This window comes from Haliotis asinina, chromosome 10 (assembly GCF_037392515.1).
Source record: "Haliotis asinina isolate JCU_RB_2024 chromosome 10, JCU_Hal_asi_v2, whole genome shotgun sequence".
NCBI lineage: Eukaryota > Metazoa > Mollusca > Gastropoda > Lepetellida > Haliotidae > Haliotis > Haliotis asinina.
In genome coordinates, this window is record NC_090289.1 from 11778743 (window position 1) to 11801842 (window position 23100).

The 23100-nt window shown below is 37.6% G+C and overlaps 1 protein-coding gene across 1 annotated transcript in view; it reads left to right on the forward strand.

Annotated features, from left to right (window-relative positions):
• The first annotated feature begins 2567 nt into the window (after positions 1-2567).
• LOC137298131 (homeobox protein Hox-B1-like) overlaps positions 2568-23100 on the forward strand; it is a 32022-nt gene continuing 11489 nt past the window's right edge. The window contains exon 1 of the mRNA XM_067830237.1: positions 2568-3167. Within this exon, the coding sequence (XP_067686338.1) occupies positions 2621-3167 (547 nt within the window). The 5' untranslated portion in view covers positions 2568-2620. The remainder of the gene's footprint in view (positions 3168-23100) is intronic.

Consider the following 23100-nt stretch of genomic DNA (forward strand, 5'->3'; position numbering starts at 1 on the left):
AACCGCTAACGACGCTATAAATTAATTGACGATTTATTGCAAAATAATGAATAATGCGTTTGTTACAAAAACCACCGACAGTTAAAATTTCCAAACATCGAAAACAATTCTACAATGTTACATACGAACAACACATAATTAATGAACGCTGTACTTTCTTATAAAAACACGATTTGAATTAATGACATAAATTTCGATTTAATTACAAATAATAAACTGAATTTAAAATCCGTGTTAAAACAGCAGAAAAATACCAAGAAATCTGCCTGAATTTAATCAGACAACCCAACAGAAAGTAATTAAGTGAAACGGCGATCGGGACAATTACATGTTTTACACTCTCTCTATGCAAATAAATGATTTTTTCGTGAAACCATATTAAATGGACCACGATTTAAAACCCATTAGCGACTGTTATTTAACCATATCACGTGAATTGTCTCCAGATGCAAAGAAAATCCATTGCACTGGTAACCTTTTCGTGCATTTTTCAAGAAATTTCCCAGTAAATATCGTATTTTATCCAAAAATGTGTCCCCGTCCATTCCAGGGGATGCAATTATGTGTAATTATTCCCAGCATAGAAGCAACGCCGCAAATGCATACAACACGCAACACGATCTGATCACTCGGAAGACGTGAAAGACACCCCTACTGACATACATGTCTGTTTATTTCATGCCATGTTCATTTCAGAACCATGTATTTATAGTATCGTTTATTATATATACAAATGGGTATAATTAATGAGTATCGTTTTATTAACGAGGTTTGGGAAGGAGAGGTCTGGGGGTATATACACTGTTTTCATTGTCATCATATAAAGATAAGGAGAGAGTCGAATGTTTATTTCAGAATATCGGTTGTTCATTTCAGATCGACGGTCTTCCGTATACGTTGGTTGTTGATGTGTATTTGTCATGTCATGTTAGACTTCATAATTAACATAAAAATCAGCTCGGATTTTTAAAGGGTATAGTAGCTTCGTTGAATAATTTGAATTAAATAAAAATAAATAAATATGGTTTTATCATCGCTATATATTTAAAATGGTTTGATATGATATAAATGCAACAAAAATATGCTGGCGTCTAGTCTACGAATATATGCATGCCTATGATGTGTATATGTTATAACATGATATTTGTAATGTAAGCATGTTAATACATAGACGTATAACATTTTCAGTCTCTTAGGGAGTTTCGAGTGTATACAGTTGCAAACTTTATGAATGACTTTCAGACAACATGGAAAATTCAAAATACATAGCTTGTATAAGTGTATATATGTCTACCATTGTATGTACATATATCTAAAATTACATCGAAATATGATTTTTCTGTTTAAATGAATTATATTACAACCTCATTAATTCTTATAATTAAGAAACTATTACTGGACTAAGCCATAACACAGTTCTGGATACTGTCGAATGGGGAAAATAGCTGATTAAAAAAATGACAGCACGATAATTAAACCTGTCAATTATCAATAAAAATCCACCCTGCATCCCAAACTCAACACTCTAAATTAGACATTAAATACAGCCCTTCGAATAAAATTAAACATATTAATCCAACTTCCAAAACAACAACACTGCGTAACAATATAAGCGACCTCTTAACATTTGCATCTAAATATCTCAAATACGGGTCCCAATTTACAGCTGAGCAATATGGCAACCGGTCAAATAATTCAAAGAACAAAATGTTTTTAAATGTTTGTAATCTACATAATTAAATGTCAGTTTGAAACAGATTTTCACAAGTTTAACAAAACAGCAGAGAAGACAATAGGCACATGCCACTACGGACCGTCAGCACGGAAAACGAAATCACACCATCAACGCTTACCGATTCGGGGATTATGACGTAATGAGGAGAATCCCGTCCTCGGGGTATCCCCTAAAGACAACTGTCATCAAGTCTTAGGGGTTATCAGGGAGGGTAATTATCAAAATAAACTCCTGAGATGTAAAGTAATAAAACTCCTGGCTACCAGCCTCAGTGTGGCCTCAGACAAGTTACGGAACACACGCGAGAGCAAAGCTTGTACATTTCATAACAAGATCATGGCTTCTGAAATTGACACGACCGGATGTGTCCTGTTCTCTGGGCCCAGGTAGGTGGTTAAAAACGTCGCAAGTATTTATCGCCAGTGATCTACTTTAGGCACTCTAGACTGAATAATATAGCTTTTAACATGCAAATACCTTCTTTCGCTGTCCTTCAAGTCTCGAGATCGCACGTGTCTCGATAGGGCGACAAACAGTGACGAAAGCACTCCCTGTTCAGCGTCGACATTTTCGTCCGGACCTGTGGCTGTATTTTTGGAGTAAAAGTCGTAAATCTAGCTCAGAAATCACCCATTTAAGACGAGAAAACAAGGGAGAAATTGGAAAATGTTCCCGTCGCTAGACCGATCTATCATTGCTCCGTTTCATCCTATACAGTGCAGGTGTAAGCCGATTGGCTGAAGGGTATCACGTGGGCTCGCGAGCGCCTCTAATCCTGTCATTTTCCAGGCGTAATTTACCTTCATTTATTTCAGATTTATCTCTCCATCGACAGCTAATTTGAGCACCCCTATTGACAGGCACGGCTCGGAACAGGACAAAATTATGAATTCTGATAACGACTACACTCTGTGCAATCTTGACGCTCATTCCTATGCCAACACTTTCCCTAACTCTGAAATACCAGCGAGCATTTACGGATTTGCAAACATAAATAACAGATCTCTCGATACTGGTCAGGGGTACTACGGTCCTGACCCCTCCCTTGGAAGTCTTCAGGGTGGCGAGTTAGCTTTGGGAACCAACCCTCAGCTCTCTTACCCTGTATCTACCAGCGTTATCGCTCGAGCTACACGCCACCCAGGAGGGTACGGATTGGGGGTAGGGGATATCCCGCCTGTCCCCACTGTCAATGATTGTTATGTGCCAAATGGAAATGGTAACGGGGCAGCATGTATGGACATGGGGGTGCGGACGCCTTTTTCTTGTGCCTCTGACCCTTCTCGGAACACCCTCCCCACGGGGGGAACCAGCGCTTACCTATCCCATACACCTGGGGGTTCCCCCCTGAAGTCCGAACAGTGCGGAGGTCAAGCCATGCAATCGAAGCCATTTCGTTGGATGACAATTAAAAGAAATCCGACAAAACCAGGTAAGTTAACATTACGTTTTTCCTTCTCTCTATCAACGTTCCTTCAATCCTTCTCTCTATCAACGCTCGTTCACTCCCCGTTGTCAAACCAGGAAATAGCCTGGGTATCGGCTCGAGTAGACGGTGTCTCGCTCGGCTGCTACACTGGGCTGGATTATGCGTTCAGCCAGGCTTTAGGAGGCCGTTTTAGTGTGTTATTATTCTCGCTCAACGATGTGTTGAAAGCCATAATCACATCGCTATTCTTGAGTTAATTGATGAAAACGCTTCCACACTTTTGTCAAAAACCATGCTTGACTCGTGCCTGATCTTTTCACCCGTTTCATTCTACCTGTATCGAATTTTCTTTTCAACAATCTCACCTGTAAGTTGAAAGGCACCGCCACTCAAACGCATGACCACGGACAATAGGATTTCCTAGCCGGCATGATAATAATGTTTGGTAGAGGGTCTACACTGGCACGAGACCAAGGTTAGGAGGCTTATTGAAATGAAACCAGTATGAATAACACAGACCACTGCATGTATGTTCATAACGCTTCCCTGTGAAATGTATCCATTTATTGTTAAAGCGTATAGTATTTTGAAAACACCACCGAAAGCTTAATAACCTTTGATGACTAGTATTTTGTCTACTGGTATATATTTCACCCCTGAGTAAACTTCTGGACATAGGTAGTGAAAGCCTGGCAAAATACCAGATCAAATGAAAGGTACATGTGACTGAGTATGGCAAATCTACAAGAGACAAGTAACAAACATTTATGTACGTTTAATATTTGCAATAGACATGAAATACACATTTGAAATACATTTCAGTTTTAACCTCAGCTTCATGCATGTCACTTTCTAATGTCAATCATTTACATAAAGATTTTAGACGAAGACTGCACCTATTCAAGAAGATTTAATATTAATTTTACATATGTAGGCTTTAAATATGCCTCGTCAAACAAGCATTATCGACAAATCTAAAAAAAATACAGCTTTATCCCAACACCTGTTCAGTGACTTACACGAACCGTTGTCAATTTCATACATAAACATATTCACAGCTGGCCTCTACAACCACTGAACTCATCAAGTGCGAATAGTGATCTTGTCTACATTTTGCTTGGCTACCCAGCCCTTCTCAACGATTCAATGTGGAGTTAAGTCCTTCATCTGTGTTTAAGCCCCTATGCAAGTGACCTTTGGCTTAAACCAGACAATCAAAAAACAGACTATGCTTAATAGATGTTTGCGCTTCTACTAAGACTAATCTCCCTACCCTAGTTTCCCCCTACTTTTGGGATCGGGTACATTATTCTTAACAGCCTGATTGTTTATTTTTCCACGCTTAACTGGGTTCTTTTTCCACCCTCTTCTCTCTGCGTTTTCCTCTTCCGTTCAACACGAGAAGTCATTTAAATAGAAAAGACCCATTTACTGAATATTAGTCTCGTCGGTTCTTATCGTGTTTGACGAGGATTATGGTAATTTGGCGGCGAAATTGACACGTGCCTATTTCTTGTCACTCACTAGCAGTTGATTACCATGGGGGTTTATTTCAATATACGGTACATAAGCAATAACGTTTTTGCCTTGTGGGTAGTGTTTACAGGTGATAAGTTTAAAGAAGCTAAAGATAGAATCTATGTTTCCTGAATGTGATTTTGTAATATTTAATGAAGTATATGTATGGACTGAGATTATGAATAATGTTTCATTGCCCACATTGATCAAAATAACACAAAATGGGTTGCTTTAATGAGTATTTATCACATCTAGGCATTTTGAATACCATTAACATACATTTAGGATATGCAATCACTTCTGTCCAATGAATTTACATAGTACATGTACATAAATTTTCAAATGTTGACAATAATCTTTTATCTTGAATCAAAGATGATGTTGCTATATGAAGCAATACTGTCATACACATTGAGTCGAGATCTTCCTACTCTACATGTACTCCTGTCAAAATAGAATTTAAAATAAATATATTTGTTATATTAATGTTAATTCCTACCTCGTTAAAATAATACAGAATAATATCGGGATGGGTATGACAGATTCGATGATGAATTAACCAGATCCTTATATAGATTGCCACTCTCCCTGCTCCCCACACCCTCTCTCTCACTCTCTCTCCCCTCTCTCTGTCTCTCTCCCTCTCTCTCTCTCGTATTCTGAGATGTAATGGATTTGACAATCTACTACTACTACGACTACTGCTGCTGCTACTACTACTACTACTACTACTACTACTACTACTACTACTACTACTACTACTACTACTACCACCACTACCACCACCAATAGGCCACTAATAAAAATAAAAATGATGATCAATATTAGTATCTATTGCACATTGTAGTATAAATATCATAAACAGTACATGTGTGTGTGAAAACAACATGTAGCTCTAACACAACGATATATTCACGGAAGATATCTATCATATCTACAAACCATATGTCACTTCAGTCAACATGTACAATTAGGAAAAATGAAAATATATGTCACCTTTCGTCGACAGAATGATATATCGTATCGTCAAAATGTTTCATCACTGTTTATTAGTAAGAGGCGTGAATGACATTCATAGCGTCTCCTAGCAACTGTATCATTCTTTAAAAGGGTGAAAATAAAACATATGGCATAAAGAATCTGTAGTATGTGAATTCCCTGTAAATTAGAATCATGAGGTCAAAGTGCAATTTTGAACCACAGTCATTCAAACCACATATTCGACTTTTCGAGAAACTTTATTGTCGTATTACGGTGGATGTAAGTACAGTTTTTATGTTGAGTGTGAAACTGACAGAACAGGTTTGAAATCAACATCGAATTTACAGGTATTGCACGTCAGGAAAAAATTCTTTCTTTAAATAACAGACTGTTTCAATTTTAACGATTACCCGATACTTCCTCTGAACATCGATTACGTGAAATCGATACGCCAAGCATACTTATTGGTATGATCTATTTCAAATCACAGACGCTGTGCAAATATTCACTTCTAAATGCAGTGGAGGTTCTTCTACTAGCCTAATTCATTTAAAATAAGTCCTACTTGTACGAACATTTGTTTTGCTTCATACGTATATTTGTTTTTTTCATTTTTAAATTAATTCCTTGTAAATTAATTTTATAAAGCATCTGATTCACACTCACACCATGCATGCACATTTTGTAACAGTTATGGAACAGACAATACAGCGACAACTGACGCACTATACAAATCAAATTACCCCATAGTTTTACAGACTGGATATGTAATGCATTTAATAATAATGCTTAATTGAATCTTTATAACTTTCAATATATTTTCAGGTTTATGAATATACATAGTGTACTGTTCGTTAACTCGAAAGGAAAATTTATCTCTAGTGAATTCAATTTCGATTGGAATGTGAAATTCATAGTCTTCCTTACAGTCAATCTTTTAGCAAAGCTGCTCTGTACTTTTTGTACGTGGAGATAGTGGGTGACTAGCGTGGCAATGAAGGGTATCGTACTTATTTCTGGCTCGTCGCCTACGGTATTTTCTCAATGTCGATCGTATCTAGTTACAAGTGTTCGACGTATCAACACTATCCCCAGTCGAGGATCGGATTTTGTATACATCATGAAGATCAAGTTTATGAAGTGTCAAACTTTCGATCGATCACTGCATTGTTTTTTTCGAAACAGAAGTATACATTTTCTTGGAATTGGAAGTGGATGGCCTTTATTTGTATGACACTAATATCACAGTCATGACTATGTTTCTGAAAATAATTGTTTATTTTAATCGCATCTAAGATCTAGATACTGCATATATATAATATATAATTACCGATTCCCACATTCTCCCACACACATATTTTGCACCTGTTAAAGGTCAAAATTTGATATTGAAAATGTTATTTTCTAGGTCACTGAAATTGACAACGTTTCATTTCAAATTTGCCCAAAACGTGTGGAAGTACACTTAACATGACTGTCTTTTGTGTATACTGACACGCGTCGGTTTCATATGAACACTTGTAAATGACACATGCATGGACGCGACTAGTCATCCATTCGCTCGTTAACCTTAACACAATGTAGTGATTTTCAGCATATTATCTGTCATAGAGAGTCAGACTCATGATATTAACCGAAAGTATCTTGCAGGACGGTGCTGTGCATTTGGAAGAAACAAATCTGAATTCTTCTGCTTGTTAATAGCAAGAGGGATGCGGTATCTTCCACATACTCAGCTGATAGTAATGACAAATAGCCAAAGGTTCCCCTTTAACACCGTGAGGGCGGTGGTTTAAAGAGTGCTCGCCTTCGATCAGTACTCTTATCGTTTCCTCGCCAAAAATTTGGGATATGGTGGAATATGGATTTGCAAATTGCGTGGATGTCTTGGCGAAAGTGGCCTGTCACCCCGTAAGATAAATGAGCGATTTTCTGTTTTCCCAATTGTGAAAGATGGCGTTTATAACGAGGACAGACATCGTCCCTTTTGGGAAATCGCACCGCTGAAACAGAAGGAGAACCACAGTTCTAAGAGGGGACTTGTTTGAAACCTCTAAGCCAGATGGCCCCTCGCGATATTTAGCATGTGTCTTAGGCTAGTCTATACCCTTTTCGTAGTTTTTTTTGTGTGTGTATGTGTAAAACCCGAGGCCTGTAATTTAATCACTGACCTCTTTAATAAATACCCTTTCACTTAATATGTTTTCATCTACATTGCTACCCTCTCTAAAATCATATATGAATATGTTCAGGGGGATAAACTTACCTTATGAAGTGTTATGTACTCCTGTAAATAACATTATTTATTATGGATGAAATATTATGGATAATAAAAAGTGACTTTAAATTTTAACTCACTAACTCACTCACATTATTATTTGTGTCATGTTGTCCTAGGTATATAGATTAATCATTAAGCTTAGTCACATTTGATAAAACATGTTAATGTATATTTACTGTTATCATATTCTCATTGTCATTTTATGCTGGTTCGTGAGGTAAATGTATAAGATAAATATAAAATGTATTAAAACACTAATACTAAAAATCACAAGCATAATATTATTCATAACAATAACACATATGTAATAATATGCATTCACGCTTGCTAGTTTTTAGTATTAAATCAGGCTTAGAGCAAATAAACAGCAAAAGTGAGTCCAAACTTTGTCAGTGTAGGGATAAAACAGGGATATGTTTATCAAGAAAAAAAGTATCTATTTTTTACTTCGTTTGCTACAATTTGCAATAAAAGCGAAAAACACAACGACGAGATATAGCGAAAAACACCAGAAAATTGTGTCCAGGAATTTTTCTTTTATTTTTCTCACTCTTTCCATTAAAGTCATAAATCAACACTGAGATACCGCTGTGAAGCTTAGGATTAAAGGTCGAATCCCAAGCCACGGCCTCGGTGACCGTTCGCCAGTGTTTCGAGGTGGGAAATACCCACTGGTCATTCATCATAGGCGCTCATTAGTTGTGTTGGGCTTTCTGTGTCCCTGGCGAATGCAGCGGTGTTAAATGTAAAGCTGCCTTCATATTGTGCTGAAAGACCCCTTAACTCTTCTATTAGACGACTAACCTTAGGTTACAAAGGAACAATTGTAATTCTGCGCGATGTTTCAAAATTTGATTGAAAGAAATGACGGTCATTTATCATCCCGGGGAAATGGGTATAACACAGCATCGAAGCCTCATAATTCGAAATTGAATTTTTAATTTTGCGAATTTACACGTTATGTGTTTAAAATACACGCTTCAAATACTCATATTGATGATTTAACAAATTCACGGATATTAATTGAAAAGGGTGTTAATGTTCTCGCATAAGTAACAGTTCATTGTGCTTAGTCAGCATTTTGTTTAACAGCTCGTTAAAGCTGTTTAACGAGATACACAATGCGTGTATCATGTTGAGTTATTAAAAGTTCAAATTGAATGACGCAGATGATAGTTGCAAAATCCCTCTTCTGGTTTGACCTTCTACTAGAACTGATCACATAGACTGATTCTTCGAAAGAAAAGATTCTACGAGATCTTTAAAACTATATTCGTCGCTCAGTAACATTCATTTTTCATTTGATCGGCGTATGCAATTAACACACTATTCAAAAAAAGAATTTTCGCAAATTAACGCGCCATTGTTTACCTCTTCAAATGTCTCCAAGACGTTATCTAGACTAAATACATACATCATTTCACACGTTGAGAAGAAGAAAAGACACAACAAAATGGACAATTCAGATTTATGAGGTATGCTGCAAACTTAAAAAACGGCAGCGCGTGATACGGTATTTTGCTAAGGGCCCAAAGCCGACACATGGGTTGAAGAAGGAGCGTATACTAGCTCCGTTGTCACATAATTTGATCATTCAACACATACAACGAAACCAGTCTGCATAGATTGTTAAATACTTAAATCCCGTACAAACCATTCCCGAATATCAATGTCGTGTACCGATACTTAGGTTGTGAACGCAGTCAATGAAACAGTACTGCAAAATTAATCCATATATTCCAGCAAGTTTAGTACAATGACTTATGTTGTTGACATACACTAACAATTCATACTTTAAATTTATAATTAAGAGATTCTGGGACAGGTTTAATCTTAATACACTATATATCATCACCTTAACCCCCAATCTCATTAAGCCCTTGAAACATATTTTACCTATTTTTTGTTATTGAATGCTTCAATATAACAGATGTTGTATAAATCAAATAAATCATTTCTGTCTTTGTTTTTACGGAACGAAACACTTTTGACTCTTTTGCACATTATTTTTAGAATTAAAAGGCTTCAGATGTTCGATGTGTTTGAGCCTTAGGGTGGGATTGTGGCCATATTTCACGATATGTGTTCAAAGAGCAAGACGTCACCTTTCCCTCGGGTAATTGTTGTATGAATCATACAAACTTTAGCTTTTCCAGTCATATAGGTACGCCAGAGGCAACTGCCAACATAGGCCCGGCACCCAAACCTTGGCGTTATCAAAGGCTTCAGGAACTATCCTGTGTACTGCACTTCCTCGTGTGATCGAGGTTTTAGGAGAAATATTTTGAAAAATTATAAAACCTAAGCTCCTAACGGACACACTTTGCGACTCGTTTAATTAGAAAAAAAACAAGAGGATTATTCGTGTCAAGAAACTTGGGCTTGTCGACGTTTCGTCTTTCTATCGTCAAACTCTGGAGATATCACAATTTATATAGTTTAGAATTTGTTTTGCCATAATAAATAAAAGTTATAGACTGTTTTTAATTCGAATATGAAATTCGGTGACAAGTAAGATCAAAGTTTTTCTTCAGTTTAAAACAAATTTATAACAAACTGATATTTTTTTAAATATTCGATCTAAATATTGTATGAAAGTAGTGGAACTGACCCAGTTCATATACACGTTTCTGTGTGCTTCATACATTCGATTTGCACTATAGTTAACCCATATAACATTTACCCCCAAATAGTGTCATGTACACTCAAGAAAATGTATCACTGATACTATCTTACGTGTTTGTATCAATAGTATGTGAAATACACACGCCTCCTCTAAACCCAGTAACCGATATCTTATGTTATGCATTCTAAAGGATTCAAGACAGGGACGTTAGATACACCTATCATATAGCCATTTGTCAATCACAGGGACCGCAGATAGTAACCCTGTATGACCCCATAATGACAATATAAGCCTATAGGAGACAATACTTCGTTCTGAACATACAATCTACACAAGACAGCATTGTGATGGAGTGATTTGCACTGCCAAGGTGGGATACTGTTTATCATCTAAAGACAAGTATCATGATATAAATATCATTATGTCAGAGATAAACATAGCACTAGTGGCATATATTAAGGCACAGACGATATAAATACGATATAAATTGAGATATAATGTTCTGAACTTGCCAAAATGGCATGAATTGCGCCAACAGTTAAACCAGATTGATGTCATATATCCTTCTTGACATACTATACAAGTTGTTGTCGTTTTTCAGTTGTTTTGAATTTCGAAATGACGTAGACATTATGAGAAACCATTATTATGGTTTTGAAACACTGTGCATAACATGTTCGTTTTGCTAAATTGTTTCAAACAATTTTGGTTAATAAGTGAGCAATGTGAAACGCACAAAACTGTTTGTCTTGGTGTAAGAAAACGACGTTTTGGAGTCGAGGGAAAACGTACTTAAATCTTGACGTTGACTCATGACTGACGGTCGGAATATATCGTCGAGAGAAGGAGCACCTAACATCTTTGCGTATAACGAATTTTAGAAAGTTCCCCAAACATCTCCAGAATCCTCACATAAATGCCAAATATGCAGAAGCATTTTCAAAAACCAAAATGCTGCAATTATAGGGAAAATCAAATTTTTACCAGACAAATTATAACGTAATAAGCTCTGGGATGGATCATGGCGTACATTGTAAATGCACACTCCATCAAACTCACAATAATAACATTGAAGATTTTGAGTAGGCTCTAAAAATCCCCTGAAGCATTCGTCTTGATCTTTCACAATTGGTTTGATTGTAACATCCCCCAATTTCCTCGTAATCTTATGTTTGCTACAGGGAACTTCCAACGGAAATGACTTCGTTTATATTCAAATACTTTATCAATAATTCAAACGTCGGCATTTCAACTTTGAGCATTCCAGGAGGGACACAGTTGAGGAATATTACTGCTATGTTAACTAATGTCAACTTTAATCTACATGCTTACCTTATTAGGAATGCATTACTAGTGGTAGGAGCCAGCCCGAGGAAACAAATATGAAGGAATGTATGTTCCGATCTTTTTGACATTTCAACCTAATGTAATTTAAAATGTATTCTGACGGAAAAAGTGAAGTTAAATTCGCAATGATATGCAAGAATGTCGGGATGTCAGCAACGGTATCATGTCACTTAAACGAAATCTGAAATTAATTTTGACATGTGCTGCAAAAAAATCACTTTAAATATATGTTTCCCTGCTTTTGATTTTCTTGCGAAAATCATACAATTTGAAAACACCATATAAAGTCTGTAGTTGGTATTGAACTGAATTCGTACAGATGATTATCGCTTGGTAATTTTGAGTTTTTCTTCATGTTTATTGCAGTTGTGCTATTTTGTTGTATGTCTAAGTGCGACACTGTGAAATCCGCCACACACCCTATGCTTATGTACATATATGTATAATATATATACTCATGGGGATCTTCGTCACCACGCTGTCACGCAATCATACCTTGACCTAGAAATGTTGACCACGGTCAGATTACACCTGTTCCAACACAATAGCCCATTGTAACTGACCACAACCAAGTTGAATCGGTGACCAGTAACGGCACGGGGCTGCCAAACTCTCCAAAACTAGTGAGAAGGATGATATCCCACCTGCGCCCGTTGAAACGACGGTGAGCGCGTAACCCGACAAGACGCTAGGGATCGCCATCGACGCTCGTTCTCAACGTCGCCGACGCTTGGACAAACATTGCCGGACACTCGACGGAAACTTGCCGTCCGATACAGGCCGTGTATATTACAACCACGTCTGTACGCACTGCAAAGCGGGCTTGATCCGGGCTCTTGGACCTTCGCCTACAGCTGTGCAACCTCCGGACCAGTCTGACCTTGGTTTGACCTTGAGCCTGAACACGTCACCTCTAAGTTCAAACCATCTCTTCTGAGTCGACTGGGAGAGGTGGTGTTGACGTTGCTTTTTAATGACGTCGCGAACATGCCACTAGAGAGGTTTCGGTGCTACTTGTCGTTCAATTAGGACTGACTGAAGAAAATATTTAGGTCGAGCTATCGATTTCTTTTATTTCATATACTATCGGCAAGTGAACCATATTTCAGCAAAAACGTTCACGTTCTTTTCTTTACTCCATGGTGAAAACGCCAACGTATTCCCTCATTGCTAAATTAGAATATTTCAGTCTCTTCGATTGGCCCAAAAAACCACGATCATGGCATCGACTATTTCCAACTCGGTATATCCTTTAGCATGTAAGAATAACGGCATTTCGGTCAGTCATTGTCATTTGCCATGGTACTGAATCAAGGTACATGCTCTTTACAAACTCATAAGGCTGGAACCTTTGTAACCTGGTACCTTGATAATCCGGAATTCGTTTGTCCTGAAACTGTCAGGACACTGGCAGGATGTTGTGGTCCTCCTTTTCAATATTTAAGTGTTCTTTCAACTCGAAAGCTAAAGTTTCATTCCATTCTCATGACGTGTCTTTTCGCTGGTCTTGTCTTTCAGAATAAGCATGGATAAAGGTCCAGGCTAGCTATTCTCGAACGTTCGTAGCCCTACGTACTTCTTAAGCCCGTTCTTAACACATTGGCTACGATCAAAGTTAAGAATTCTTAGGGCTACGAACGTTTCGAGTATAAGGGCCCAGAGTCATATTCTGCTGTTAACGTGTGTTTCGATGAGTCTAAGTCCTCATCTTTTGCTTGGGATATTTCCTCTGAAAACCTCATTACTATTTGATAATTATTTACAAATACTTGGTATTCGTACATCGCGTTGTACTTTTAGCATGTGTGTAGTCTTATGGAAGAGTTTTGGACGGGGTTATTTTCTGAGATGAGAACACCTCATGCTGAATTGCAGTGTTGAGAGATATATGAACCGATATCACTAGTTGTCTGTGAGCAGGGTCAAGCGTGAAGATCAAGCATGCTATTGCATCGTGGAGCAGATTGTACGACTATATACCCTCATGAAAGGGTACAATACGTACCGACGTGTTGTCTCGGGAACAGCTATCGCATGGAAGTGCATGATTTTCAAACGGTAAAATTTAGCAGTGGGACCTTGTTATGGTTTGGTCGAAATAACGGCAAATCGACCTTCGAACTGTGATGAACATTGTTTTCAATATATGTCTGGCATTTTTTTCAACCAATCTCGGCTGACAATTGGTCGGTAAATAATCTAGATCGAAATATGAACATAAACGTCCCTATCGCATCTGCTGTGTTCACATAAGCCTGTGATGATTACAACAATAATCGTATTCTTTTGATACTGCGTGTTTCCATCCGATCGCAGCCCCGCCGTTGCCTTGCCTTCGCAACACTGACCTTAATAAACGGCCTGGTCTGTCCACGCGTTCGAGACGTGGCCCCGACGGACCAATTAAAACCGGCATCTCGACTACTAGTCCTGGCTTTTTTGTATTAATGAACACTGATGGTGGGGATTGCATTTTGAATATTCTTTAACGAGAATTAAAACATGTCATTTACTGACGGCCTGGATGAAATCAGAGACAACATGACATCTCCCGCTGCGCATCCGACACTATCATGCTTCCGGTTGGCGCATAACTGGGATCGGAATTAAAACGGATTTATCTGCTGATTGCTTGTCGGTCAATTTAGTCTCGTGTTGCTTGGCTCTAATTGTGATACGGGTGTAAGACTCTTTTGATGATAATGTTATTTGATCACTTGAGCATCATTTGGAAAGGTTTCATACGCTAATAGGTTGTCAGTATACTGGAACCCATTCAACCAGTTTTTCGATTAATGTCAGATAAGGTTAGCTTTGGGTTGATTTATTCATTTCATAAATCCATTGTTTTAATACATCAGTTTGACTTGCGCACATATTATCATTGAACGATAAATATTCGGTTTGTCTTGAAATTCGAACTGAACTGTTTCTAACAGAAATCAATGGAAGCATTTGATCATAATAACAGCTTTGTCTTTTTCAACTTTGTTAACGTTGTAATCAGTTGTGCAACAAGAAATTATGCCCTTTCTCATCCCTAAGTAAGCTAATATATCATAGTTCGAGTAAGAAATTAACATATCTTGAGAAAAACAAACAGTATTATTATCCATTGACAGTCGCAAGACACCTCAGCAATTTAACCAACTCAAACTTTCCCTGAACAAATAATTTCATCGAAACTTGCAATCACAACTGAAATATTACATTAGGCATGCTGGGACAGTGGATGTCAGCGTTCTGACTATGATAAATAGGCTTATGGAACTTTCATTCAGGCAACTGTGCTTCTATTAGGAATAAAATTGATGGTCGCTATTAAACTTGACAATTTATCAATTTACTAACTGAGATGGTCGGGTAGAGCACTCTTCGGTGAAAACTTTCGCCATTGTGTTGAAACTGAAGCAAAATAGGTTAAGCTGTTACTTTTGAAAGAGCCTCTGGGTTCACAGCACGTCTTTTAATATGTGCAGAGATTCAAGTTTTTACGTAATATTTTTTTATCAACGAAACTGATCGATTTAGCGAGTTTAAGAAAATATTTCGAAGTTGTTTTTTCCCTGTGATTTAGACCTAACACTACGGATATGAGAAGCATGAGGTTTGATGGTTTTATTTGTCTACCATTGAGAAGTGAATTTCGTATAATCTGAGCTTCAGTTTCACTGCATTAAGAATTCGAAGCAAATATTTCACTTACAAGCTGTTATAACCGGTGAATCACTGGTTCTCCATGACTGTATCTTGTCTAAATGTTTTACTAATTTTTCAAATTTCAGTCTCCTGCATTTTGAAAAAACGCATAATCCCCAATTCAAAGTCTCATCTTAACCTTTATTTATCCCAGGTGTCAAAGATCAGACGAGACTCGAGGACACGTTATTTTAGCGAAGTGACGTAATATTGTGTTTCTTTTCATTTCTTTTTAACGAACCGCGAAACTGGATTTACTCTATCCTTGTTTGCCCTCATATAGCTAATAGTACTGACTGTAAACGCATGATGGAGAAAAGGATGGTGAAACGGTCAAGTCAGTTGAAGGTATTTGACTCCGATTCGTTGTCATTGGCATTCCTCAACACCATTTTTTGTCTCCGTGATTGATAATGCTTTTCAATTTGCAGACAAATAATTCTTCACCGACCTAAGCCAGCAACATAATGGAGTTATTATAGTTTTTTACCACTAAAAAAATGAACTTTTTAAGCACAAAAAACGTTAGCAGAGCCATTGTTTAATCATTTGAAGTTTCAAGTCTAGACTATTATACGCGTATCCAATTCACAAATCACCATTTGATGGTTGGTTTGTTCATTGTTTCTGGGGGGTACAAATGCGTGTCTGTATTACCGTTTTAAATAAACGCAAACGGTGTGGGTTTTTTTTAATTTTCATTGAGGTGATTGGTCAGTTGATGTAATCGTCTATCGAGATGAAAGGATGTGACCACAAGAAGTACGTTTTGGACAAATTACCTGTGATGTCGTTTAGATCACGTCTCCGTGTTTCATCCAATGCCTCTATCACAAGGAACTGAATCGTTTAAAGTTAATGTGTCTTCTAGTGTGTTATTACATTACTAGACCAAGATGAATGAGTGATTCCTTTCACGTATATTTATTTATAAAAATACATATATACAAATACAAGTATACGTAATACAATAAACACGAAACCACGCATGTCATATATGTAGATAAAACATAAAAGTCATAATGAATGATTCATATTTTGCCAAATGGAATATATATATATGTGTGTTTTTCGTTGAATTATTTATAAAGTTTCTCGTTGCTTTCGCTGGTCTTGTAAAGTATTTCACTAATCGCATCACGGGCATAATTCAGACCTATTTAGGCAAGAAAACGTACAGATCGCGGTGTAGCTATCTACATTATTGCATGTCATATAAAAAAGTCATTTAAAAAAAGACTTCTCTCTCTGCTTTGAAAGGTGACGCTTTCGCACAACCGGAAATAGTTGAGATCGGGGAGAGTTTGGGGCCAGATTTTTTGGAGGAACGTTTGGCTATGGGGAACGACACCGAACATAGCTATTTGACAGTAAATCCGAGTTTTGTTTGTAGAGTGTAACAAATATGCACAGCACGACTGATCTCCGCGCAATGGTTCTCAGTTTCAATTAACATCGGAGCTAATGTGAAAAATATTCTACGACATATTGGTTGCAGTTGAAAGCCTACGATAGAAGCCAAAATACCAACCTCTCAGACAAGAATTCAAAAGTGATAGAAAAAATCTGCCCAGATGCAAAAAATGTTAATTGCAAAAGAAAGTGTCAGTTTTTGAAACTGATTTATTTGATGTTTCTCATTTCCAGTTTCCGTCTGATTCTCTGTACATGATGCTCGGACGAAACCCGTTTATCTATGACCCGACAAATTCGCCCTTTCACTAAAATGTACATTAGATGGTATTACTACGCCCCGTGTGTGTGTTTAATTCGTGAAACAAATAGACATGGAAAAGTTTACTTAAATGCCCGACCTTAAACTCTCATCGATCATTGATCGCACAAGCATAAAACCGATAATCGTGATTAATTCAAGAGGGTCCTTTCGTAACCCATCGAATTTATTTCTTATTTATTTTATTTTTATTATTATTGTTTTTTAGTAAAATATTTATATAGCTTGTTATATATTTACATTGAGTGTAGAACATATATAAAACTGTAAAATGCCAACTATATTTAAACTTGCTATAAATGTACTTCGTAGAGCAGTTGAAAAAATAGTTTGTGCTATTTGAAGTAATTTATTCATTCGATACTAATTATGTCGGTAACCTTCAATGGCATAAGACTCTTTTATCTCTCACTACGAAAAAGTCGTTAGTGATTAGAAACAGTCAAACGTTGCTTCGTTTTGTTAAATTGTGAAGGTTGTATTTCTTCATTGTAAATGAAATAGCTGTACATATATACATATATATACATATATACATATATACATGTACTACGTTCAAAAGGAAAAGAAGGTATTTCACAAAAATCTCAATTATGTTCTATGACCGTAGAAAACATGTGTTCTATTTGTGCTCTAAATATCCCGTGTTGAGTTGTTGTGATTCGTTATTTTTATTTTGTTCAATTTCGTCTAAAATGCAGCATTCTCTAATGATGTTTTAACTCGCAAAGACCCCTAAAAACAGGACAAGTCTCTGATGGATGATCGCGGGATCCTCATCGACGAATAGTATCCTATTTCAAGGGCTCGGAAAGAGCGAGTCTGACTGATGACGGAGAAGAAGATGGACGACGCAGTAAAATTAGAAACACGCAGGCATTAGAATAGCTTCTCCCTTCCATTGGTGCCGTTAGACCAAGATACCGCTCATCAAGAACAGCTTAGTCTTGTACCGAGATGTTCATTTCGCACTGATACCAATTGCTGCATTGTCTGGGATCATTAAAAGGAAGAAAAAGGCGTGTACATTTCATGTCTTTGCTTGTCTGGTATCCCCCGTCGTGATATTTACATACGTTGATTATGACTCGTGTCTTGATTTCGAGTTCTTGAACGTGATGGTAACGAAGCGGTTCTTGTAGAACCAGGAACATCCTCACCCTGGTAGTGTTTCTGAAATATGCGATGCGTTTCTAATGTTTTCCATAAACACAAACAAACCTATAGCTACCAGTAAATATCGTTGGACTCCTTGTGTGAGAAACGTGTATTGCACTAAATGGTGACGTTCAGGGAGTAATTCAAAACACCACAGAACAAAAAGTTGTTATTGGCTGTAATAGACAATGGTGATGAAGATTATCCCCATGGATAACACACAAAATAGTTACCATGTCCTGCTCAACCACTTGCAACCTCCGCTCAGACAGTTTACACGAAGACGTCTATGCTTAGTGCGTAGTACATAATGTTCAAATTAAAATGTGTGTAAATGAATCATGTGGTAGTTTAAATGTAGTTTGCTTTGTTTTTCTTCTGCCTCAAATTTATGGTTATTGGTTCTAAATATGTCAGTATACTGAAGTTATACATGCAAATATATGATCATTATGTTAATCATAAAACCAGCTTCACAAGACCAGACCAAAACCTTCTCCTCCATTAACTTCGAGGTTCGTTATGTATCTGCACAAACAAACTAGGAGTGCAAGCTCATAATTTGCTCATATCCCTGTTATCGGGTTCCTTCACACGTAAACTCACACAGAAATACATCTTTCGTTAAAAAATGGCAACAATTGACAGGCACCATCTTCTTGACGTTAGCTGGATGCTTTGAGAGACAGAAACACATATCTCATGTCAAAGATCAAAGCGCATCGGTAATAAAAATATCGTTTAATACTTGTCTCTTTAACTATGCTCCTTCCCAAGAGCCCCGCCTAAGGCTCTTCAAGAGCCCTGGGCTGTCGCGGGATAGCACGCTGTACGTTTTATGAGGAGAAAAGATTACCCTTTTGTGTCGTGGGGGTTGGTTAAAATGAGGTGTCGCGAAATTTAACGAGACTTAACAACATTAGTGTGTATCAAGATTTCCAAACTAGCCCCCACAAGGGACGGTATGGTTAATATTAGCGCTGTTCTTGCCATGTTTCAGTGCATGTTAAGATGTAAAGGGTGGACAATTGGTCCTGTTGGAGGGAAGATGATGTTAAAGAATGACATCAGTTTTGTTTATACGGCTAAACTGTGGGCATGGATGGCCAGGAGATTATCGAATCATTTGAAGGAATGAAGGCATACATATTTTGTTCTGGAGATTCGTGACATGGAAATGCATCAGATGGTCAAAAAACTGTCCCCACTACTGCTTAACGTTTTTGTATACGTGTATGTGATACATTACGTTTATATCAAACACGTTTCTAGCGAACTGGCGGATATAACGAACAGTTGATCTCAAACTATTGTTGTATAGTTTAGTCGAAAATGTTGATATCAAAGTACAGCTTTATTGAACTACAATTTGCATTCGTAATAACCGTAGTTTAGTGGTTCATAATACTATCATGATATTGATGTCTTTGCAATGTGTTCAAGACGTTGATAGTTCACTTAAAGGAAGTCACTGAGCGGTACCCATAGCGGTGAAGACCTATATTAATACCGTCACAATAGAATGTTCTCTCCGCACGCGACACTGGTGCAATATCTACCTATTCGATTTAAGTGTAAAAGGCCGCCGCTAGATTAACACAATCTGATAAATCTCGTGTAAGAATTAAACGGTGATTTGTTAAGAGCTCAATGACTATCTGATACTAAATGACAGACCCTAGGCACTTTCACCCAGCGCTTAATTCTCCAGCAATACAACCTCTTGAGCTTGAAGATATTAATGCAGCTTACACAATGTAGATACCATTTTTATCCCTTTTTATTTGTGACAAAAATACGTGTTTCTCGGACACCTGGTGTCATTGCACATATTCATTGAGCCATTATATAGTTAAATACTGCTGTGTCGAAGTTGAAAATACTTCGAGTTATCCTATGTTTGACGTAACCGCATAATGAATCAAGAAAGAATTAGAAGAGATCACGATTTACAAACAGCCGTAGGACAGATACGTCAAAATTCGACACGATGAAAGTTCGTGTATATATACATATACATACGTATATTTTATTTCGAATTTTACTTTCTTTCTAATTAAAACGCGATCAAAATGTCCAAATGAAGTTCATAAAGTTTCACCTGGTCTGGCTGGTTTATCGGAGACATGGCTGAGTTTGTCTTAACTCTTTAGAAAAGGTCATCCCTTGTCCGCTCTCTCTCACAGATTGCTCGGTCATGTAACAACGACCCTCTCCTCATGTAAGCGTCATAGCCAAACTACCTAATCCGTCTTCCCGAAACAAGCCTGGTTGGGAAGAGATGCGATTGGCGGAAAGGGTAGAAAGACTTGTTATGTGCCTGTTCGTTTAGAAGCACGACGATCTTCAAAGTCATGTTAACAACTTAAGAGAGAATCTTCAGATGTATTTTCACATCCGCTCGATCTTGATTAGGCACTGCTGGCTTTGAACTGCCGTGTCTATCTGCAGGTGCATGGAACAGCACATTTCTGTAATGACATGTTACCTGTCATCTTGTCAGCTGTATGCATCCTATATCACCCTGAAATGTACATGAGTATGTAAATAGGTCAGTCGATGTTAATTTATGTTTGTGTGTTCTGTAAGCGAAATGCGAAGCCGTTTCAACAGATTTCATGTTCGTTGGTAGGAGTTTGGTGTTTGCTGATTCGCTTTCCGTTATTAATGTCGAACCCACCGATGTTGTAGATACAATGTTGTACATCTATTCAATACAACGCTCTGTCGAATGGGTGAATCTTAGGGTGAGTTCGAAACCGTGTGAGGAGTTACGTAGCAGATTTATGCCGCCGCTCTCCCTAGAACACTTTTCCACCGCTCTCCTCAGTACACTTTTCCACCACTCTCCTCACTTTTACATCAGTTAAAATGGCGTAACTGTCTTCTCATTTTCACAAAATCAGTACAAAGGGTCACAACGCTGTACACATTGTCTACACAAATACCGATCCATTTCCAAAACGAAATAACACAAACGATGAACAATCTGCCCTGTGACCCACATCATATATATATAACTACAAGCATTCATTTCTGTTATGACAAATAACGAAAGCTCGGCTACATCGCCCATCTCTTGGAGGCGATATGCCTCTCCGTGAGAGGTGCATAATCTGATCGACTTACGAGGGCCATGAGGAGTATTGCCAGGTCCGTCGGAAAATGAAATCGAAGTGGTTGTTATAGACATAAAGGCAGTGTGGTGATTAACCCTGCTGTCAGGGAGCCATTTAATATGTTTGTGCTCTGCTACAAAACTGAATGGAACCCTCTTGGTAATCCGTCCTCGTGCCATGGTGAAAGCCTCGCTACCATTGTTATATAGATCGATCATTGCTGACATTTTGGATACACTTTGCAAACAGATTTCGTTACAATTACCCACAAAACCGTCAGGTGAGATAGATTATTATTGATATAGATAGAAGAATAATATACTCGTGGTTTCACTTGGAGTATTTACTTGTTAAAACGACGCAACACCCACCAATGACAGGTGCTTTAAGTTGTGTTATTGGAGAAGAATAGATACTGACAATCCCAAGACGTTTTGCCCGTTTGATATCTGTGGCCTTACGTTCAATATCTGTGTTTGATTGAACCGATAACATAGTGCGTCTCCTTGTAGACGGATCGTTCTGGAATACATTATGTATGACTTCACGGATCATAATGTTTATGATAAAATTATCTTATCAATGTTATTACTATTACGCAATTTGCTGATCATGACATTAGGTTGAAATATGAGAAAAGTAATCAAACGTCAAACATCTGACAATACCTTGGGGTTTCTGAAACAGATATGTCCATGGCCGTAAACTATTGTACATTCACGGGTAAAAGATTTATCTTGCTGTGTTTTTCGGTCCCAGGTTTGAAAGAAGGATTTCACGTTTTAAAGGTAAACCATTGCTAGCCAAGAAGCTTATTTACATATATAAGATGATTGGATTTTAAACTTTGGTGATGCAAGGCATTATCTTAATGGTAGTAATATATTATACCACTAAGAAAGAATGGTAGTCTTGTTTTCTCATCCACCGTGATTGATCAAATATGAAGACACTGTGTCTTTTGGCGTAGACAAAGGTAACCTGACTAGCGACGCTACTTTAGTTTTGAGAGTCTAATCTCAAGTATAACATGCGTTATATTGGGAAAATAGTTTGACACGCTTTGCTAATCGTTGTGCTAAACGCTGTAGATAAGAGCAACTTACTACGTGTCAATGTATCATTGGTTGAAATGCACATGCAATGTACACGTTATCACGCTCGTGTCATACTGTTATTAGTATTCCGGTCAAACAGTGTGATAGACACGTGTAGCTAGTCAGTGCTAAGTACACGGAGATGTACATATCATGCGATATGTGCCTTGAATACGATAATATGACGTTTTATATAAATGTGGATCTGCATTCACATACAAGCTTAGAAAAGTATGATTTTCATTTCAAATCTGTTTACATCAAATTGCCTCAGTTGGTCGATTTACACATATGGCCGCGTTCATGAAGACAGAAAAAGAATGTACAAGTCATTGTTTGATGGCGACTGGCATATAACCAGGACGAAATGGTTAT